Here is a 7324-nt window from a genome sequence, read left to right on the forward strand (position 1 = left end):
GAACAGTGATAATCCATCGTGCTCTCCTGGCTGTCTGTTCTAGAATGCTCAGTACATTGGCGTTTTAGTCGATCACTTCTTTAATTACTTCATATCATCCAAGGTCATCCACTACTCCTCGTTCATGCCGAGCCGAAACACCACGACACCAGCAAAGATACTCCCCTCTGCCCGCACGATTATCCAATGAACTACAAACTCGAAACTCGATGGTCCTTGAGATGCCAATCAAGTTTGATTTTCGCCAAACAAGCCTTGGCCAATCAAATTGCTTGATTTTGGTGGGCCAAACTGGAACTCTAGCTCAAATTGATTTCGAAAGAGCTCTATTAGAGCTCTAATGAAGTGATATCAACACAGAGATTGAGTATTAACTTGTGCAATATTACACCCCTTTAATTTTATAAACTATTCGCATATTGACACGTCATTTCAAATAGTACATCATCAATTTTAGGCGATTCACGACTTGAACAGTGATAATCCATCGTGCTCTCCTGGCTGTCTGTTCTAGAATGCTCAGTACATTGGCGTTTTAGTCGATCACTTCTTTAATTACTTCATATCATCCAAGGTCATCCGCTACTGCCGAGGCAAAGCACCACGACACCAGCAAAGAAACTCCCCTCTATGCGCACGATTACCAATGCAGTCGATGCACTTGCAGCAATTGATGAACGCCGACTGTCCAAGCGTCAGTGATTCTCGATAGAGGCCAATGATGCAACTGCTTAGGACCTTGACTCTACCTCGCCCGTCATGTACCAGTCACAGAGAACAGCCGCTCGCACATGTTCGACGTCGGTCGAAGGAAACGGCAGTCGAGGTAGTTGCTCCGGGCCTGCAGCAACTTGCGACGCTTCAACGCACGGGCCACCATGCTCATGCTGTCCGTGTCACCCAGATACCCACCATCAGCCATACTCGGCATGGACAACAGAGCAATCGCCATACGCTCGTCCTCATTAAGAGACGCCTCCATGTGCTGAAGCACCTTTACCACACCAGACTCAAAGGTGGGGTCTTCCACAACACTTGCATCCGGCCCCAGGCGAACCTCAGCGCCAGGGTACTTGACAACGACTTCGTCAAACAGCATGCGGACATCGGCAAGTGTCAACGACTCGTCCTGGAGCGCAAGCGTCACTGAGTTCAAGTCGGTGAGCTGGGTAGTCAACAGCTCCACATCACGATCTTGCCGGCTGTTGAGCAGAGCATGTCGATGTCGTCTAGCCCGAGTTGGGGAAGGAACGGTTTCAACTCGACATATCGAGCCAACATGGCAACCGATGAGCTCCATCGTGTCTTGTTGCGCTGCTTGGGACACAATGGTGTCATCCGGCGAAGCTTGGCAGCAGGAATGATGTTAGACAGCTTCTTCATGATGGCATGTACAGCACACAGCAGGTCCTCATAGTCGGCTAGCACATCACCAACGAACAAGTTGAACCGATGAGACGCACAACTCACCATAGGGATGCCAGCCAAACGAGTAAAAGCACGGTTCGTGGTGCAATTGTCGCCGATCAGGGCCACCACATTTCGGCGCTATTTGCCATACACATCGAGGACAAAGTCAAAAAATTCCAGGAAGGCTGCAGCACTCAATGAATCTTCGTCGTTCATCGGTGACAATGCGAGCAACACCTTCTCGTATCCACGCAACTAATCACTTGGGAACGACGCAAAGACCGCCACGTAATGCGTCGACCCACATGTCCAGGCATCAAATACACACGCAAACGACTCGGGCAGGGTCTTCTTTAGCTTCGCTTCCAACCAACGACACATTTGGTGCATCCATTTCATGAGCGTCTTGTTGCTGATGGGACCAAGGTTCGAGTAGCGGCGAGCCATCTCGTTTTCACAAAAGTTAAAGGGCAACAGCGACGACGTAATCCAGGTCAGCCAGCCGTACACGTTCCGCACACTGCGCGAGAACAGGGGCATGAACATATTCTGTTCCGAAATCGGGGCTGTGGTGTCATAGTTCAGGTACTCGGGCTGTTCGCGCTCAATGTGCGACGTCAAATTCGTGTACCCAGTGCCGTTTTGTGTGCGGCGCTTCCCACATTTACAGAGCCAAAGCGTCGATTCAGGTGAGGTACGCGTAAAGTACAGCTCGGCGAGTTGTTTTCCACGAAGGGGCGATGGTTGGTTGTTGTCGTTGGTCATCAAAACGAATTGTGTTTGCTTGATTTGATTGTGACTATGTGTGAAGTTAATGGCTGTGGTTGCATTCGATTTGCACGGAAATGATTGGCCTTTGTTTACAGGACTTTGAATTGAATGGAGGTTAGAATAATTCTCCAAAACTCAATACTTATTTTTTTGTAGAGGTCCAGGGCAATACTTATTCTCTCTCGAAGTGCAAACGAATTATTTATTCTTTTGAAAGGATTTCAGAATAATTTATTTTATACTTTTAAATGAATATATTCCAATAAAAATAACTCTTTCCCAACCTCTGGTTGAAGTTGTTCACGCCCTTACCACCTTTTCGGCATCCGAGCTCAACACGCTGTGGACCAATATCAAGCCATTCGTGACGAATAACTGGAACGTCGGCAGTGACGCAAATGTCCGGTTACTTGGAAGGATATGCTTTTCATGACTCTCGTGACGCTAAAGCACGCGAGCACCTCGGACATTCTTTAAGCCAGTTTTGACGAGTGTGCCGCAATGATCAGCAATCGCATCAACCAATTCATTCGCGTTCTCCACCCATACCTGATACATCGACGAGCAAGGCGTGAAGTGGACAATGCAGTAGCTTGCCGTCGCTGGCCTGTAGTTCGCAACCCACAAGTCGGCACTGTATGCCGTTGACGTCACCATCCAGCAGACAACTGCACCCGCTGTGTCGTTCGGCGAGAAGAAGATGTACTTTTCCAAGAAGCACGGGTGTCTATGGACACAAAGTTGAGGTGTCCGTTGCACCAAATGGCTTGGCGATCAACATCACGGATTGAAAAGTGGACAGCACGTCGGACTTCGAAATGTGCAAGGCCAACTTGGGCTTTCACTCGACGCTTCTGAAGAAGCACCTGAGCGACTCCAACGTCAGCGACAACGACGCGCGACAAGTTCCCGAGTCAATGGTCCGTCCTTGTGGACAAAGGCTATCAAGGCATTCGAGAGTATGTCTATGGCTTCACGCCGGTGATGCGCCACCGCACGGACAACGGAGCAGGAGCGGGCCAATACCAAGTTGTCGTCGGATCGTGTGATTGTGGAGAACTTTTTCGGAAGGCTCAAGACACCGCGGGGTCTGGCGTCTGACAAGTATATGTGGAAGAAGGATGAGTACAACATGTCTTTCAGACTTGTGTGGCCCTCACCAATGTCCACGTTCGGTTCAATCCTTTGCGGAACGTGGACGGTGAGGGCTACAATCAGTATAAGTACCGCTTGCTCTCGATTGGAAGCAAGATCAAGACCAAGAACCCGTCCTCCGAGGCGAAGTATCGCGAGAACCGTAAGGCCCGGATTCAGGCTGTGTTGGGTCGTGCAAACACTGGCTACACCAGCGAGGACTACGACATTGGCTATGAAGAAGGAGACGATATCTTCGAATAACTTCAGCTCAACATGGATTTTTCATCATATATTATTTGTGCAAAAATTTCGATTTTGGGAAAATTTTTGGCACACCCCGCGGCCCATCCACCACCGCCTAATTGTCAAACCGACATGCTACGCGCCAAAGGCTTGAGTTATATCTTGCTCCATCGATAAAGTCATTTTGTACCTCCACAACTTGATTTCTTGCTCTGGTTTTGGCAAGTATCAATTCAATGGAGTTTGTTCTTTAGAAGGATAGTGACTACCTTCACGATTTAATTGATCCTTTCAAGACGTGTACGACGACAACAAGACAGTGAGTCACATGTAAAGTAAATGCGTACATACTGCATGTGATCAATCACTCGAGTTTCACTCATTCGTTGGTTAAGAGGACTATTGGACAAACCCACAAATATACTAATATTTGTATAATATAGTTTGTACTAGCTTAAATGAGATAAAATGGATTCAAATTCTATTTGGTGAAAGGACTCACAAGTCCAAATTCGAACGATATTCACAATATCATTGGAGGAGGAAAAACCCACTATTAATAGTATGTATTAATAGTAAGTATTTCAGGAAAATACCTGCTATGTACCATAGTGTGTAGTAAATATTTTAGGTTGACCTATTGTTTTTTTTTCTTTTTCGATTTAAATATATTACTTCTGAAATTGTTTTGTTTCACTTACAGTTAACGTCTCTCGAATCGTTGGCAGTGTTGAAGCCTAGTCGACACACAACTCCGGTTGCTGACAGATCTCAAGCGCTCGACTACAAGCTGTACGTCCATGTCCAGCTACGGAGGACTCTGATCAGGTTAGGGGAAAAATATACTTAAATTAATTTTGGGCGTTTAATATATATTTCAATATATTTATTTTTGGTGAAACAATTCATAATTGTATTTGCAAACAGATGAGCCAAAAATTTATAATCGACGGCTCGGATCAATTATTGCCTAAATTGTGGGTTTTCAAAAGTTCAACCTATAGGTTGATATAAGAAAAAACAACAGGTACTCGACTCGGCTACACTACCGGTACTGAGGTGGTGTCTCGACAGCACCTCCAGGTTCGATTCGGGAGTGTTTAGGCACCTTTCAGTGTAAAATACATTAATTTAGAGGGCAATTACAATTTAATTTAACAGTGAGTTATAGAACTTTGTATTGAATTGTTTACTGTTAATACGGTCGACAGCAAACATAACCACCAAATTTCACGGATAACGTACATTTATCAGAAATGTTACCGGATACAACAAAGACCCGTACTTATATTTCTGTTATGAAGCAAGTATTGAACTATTTATGGGTCAAGTTGTTGAGAGTGGCCTATCTACATTTCTCCAATTCAAGTGCACGCAAATGCATAAATTCTACTTCGGGAGTATCGTTAATATCGCGTGGTTGGAGGTTTACCTTTGGGGACCTTGACGTATGTAACGTAAAACCAGTGCACAATTAACTTACAGAGAACCGAGAAAAATGTGGACATCCCCTAAAAACTGGACCACCTCTGTAATTATATCGTATTTTAATTCTTCATTCAAGACCTCTAACATTTACTATTTCAAATGATTTTGGCCAATCCAATTCGTCAATTCAAGTGCTGTTCAACTATTGGCCAGTTCAAATATGGGTGGCCAAGACACCAAAGCAATCATCCAATTCAAGAACGACTTTTGGCCTTCATGAAGGACGGTCGACGTAAGGAGCATATCCTCACGTCCATGGACGTGGTCACCTACATGAAGACGCACCACAAGCAGTGGCTAGACCAGTAACAGCAGGCCACAAAAAAGGACCCCTACGAGGCTATACTTGGACTCTGCCAGGTCTTCGCCCGTCGATACCGGTTTTCCCAGCGTGTCCCTTGTCATTCCAAGATGCGTGAGTCCGAGCTTCTCGTTTTGAGAGACGAATTTGCCGCCAAATTTAGGGGCAAGTACAGCGACTACCGTCCCCATGACATCATCAATGTGGATAAAATTGCGGTCTACTATGACATGCCCTCCGACAAGATTTGGGCCGAGATCGGCGGGTCATCGAAGACGGACAAAACATTCGGATCGAATCACAGCGGTGCTGTCATGCCGGGCGGATGGTATATGCTTACTCTTTTCAATCCAAACTAATGTTTTAATGTAGGCAAAAACTTCCAATCATGTTCATTGTCCATGGCACTCCTGGTGGGACTATTGATACCAGTGAGTTGTTGATGTACCCAAGTGGGCACTACTATGACGTGCAAGAGTCCGGGTGGATGGGCTCCCGAGCGTGGAAGGCATATCTCACCATGTTGCCTCAGTACATTCATGGTCCGTCAGTTATTCTGGCGGACTACTTCGATGCCCATGTTTCCAAAGAGTGTGTTGAGGCCATAGCAGGTGACCTTCACAGCATCTTGGAGCCACTGCCACCCAATAGCACCTCCATTTGCCAACCGCTAGACGTGGGGATCATGGGTCCCTTCAAACGCATCCTCCGTATGCTGTGGTTGGAAGAGACTCTAGTCAATTCTGCCGCTGAAAAGCGTCTCGCGATGATAAAGCGATCCATCAAAGCCTGGAAAATGATTACTCCTGATGCCATTAGAAGATCATTTGAAAAGGCATTGCAATGACCAGAAATGCATATAAGATAATGTGATGTTTTGTCTTGAGGACTTGTTATTGTTGTGCTCGGTAGGAGGGTTCTCGAGGTAACCCCCCTCCTGAATCGATTGGAATGTGTTTCAAGTCGTGGATTGGAGCTTTCCCAAAAAAGGCGACATGTATTGTAATGGTACATATGGATAAATTCCAGTGCATTTAATCCAATCGTAATCATGACCTCGTTCTCCTGCAATATAAAATTGAAATTCTTGGTATTCTGTTTTCCAATTCAAAACGACCTGCATGATAGGTCCAATTTTTCCTCGGTTATCTGTAACCGATTTAGGATTACTTTGTATTCTCCAATCACACGTCATCATTTGTTGGAGTCAAAACCTCTGTCATATAATACCAACCCTTCCGTCACGTTGATGAAATGCCAATTCAGCATAGAAGCCATTGATAATAGTCCTTTGTCGATGCCGGCCACATTGGGTTGGGTCTGATGTTGTGTCGAGTGATAAACTCGGTGAACATATTTCCAAACCTAAAGCATACTAGTATACTCTACAAACCCATACTGTAGTGCAAATTATAGTGAACCTGTTGTAAGAGCCACTGCGGCGACAGTGTATTTGGCGTTTAAGTTAACTTCGGTTTTCCTGGATAGCATTTGTTGTATCCGGTACAATTTCGGATAAATGTACGTTATCCGTTAAATTTGGTGGAAGTACAGTAGTATTTACAGTAAGTACTGTATTGTGCTTTTCATCTAGTTTGCCCGTTGTTTAACTGCGTTAAACAACCAGATGTTTAAAATAATGTAAGCCCGATTGAAGATAAAACAACGCTAAACACAAGTTCTGCATTTCAGCAGAATAAAACAACCCTTACTTTATTTCAGCTGCTAACTAATCGAGTTGCAGCACCAGGCCAACTTACGCCGTACAACCACCAGTTCATCACGATGCATACCGTATTAGAATGTGAAATGGGAGTACTATACATCGTGTAGTCGTAGTGCGCCCTTGCCTTCCACGTACAGTGCTAAGGTTAGAGCAGATCAAGAATTGTAGATATGGCATAGCTTTGAATCATTGGACAGAGCGACGACTACATGTACTGTAGCCTAACTATATCCCTAACGTTATATAAT

General features: G+C 45.2%; 1 protein-coding gene across 1 annotated transcript; it reads left to right on the forward strand.

The window, feature by feature from the left end:
* Positions 1–2999: 2999 nt before the first annotated feature.
* Positions 3000–3579, forward strand: H257_05349 (hypothetical protein; the record flags this gene model as incomplete). Its single annotated transcript, XM_009830192.1, has 3 exons — positions 3000–3101; positions 3194–3306; positions 3429–3579. 3 exons carry the CDS (start codon positions 3000–3002, stop codon positions 3577–3579), a joined length of 366 nt encoding a protein of 121 aa, XP_009828494.1.
* Between the last annotated feature and the right edge of the window lie 3745 nt (positions 3580–7324).

The sequence above is a fragment of the Aphanomyces astaci genome (genome assembly GCF_000520075.1).
Source record: "Aphanomyces astaci strain APO3 unplaced genomic scaffold supercont1.10, whole genome shotgun sequence".
In the NCBI taxonomy this organism is placed as follows: Eukaryota; Oomycota; class Saprolegniomycetes; order Saprolegniales; family Verrucalvaceae; genus Aphanomyces; species Aphanomyces astaci.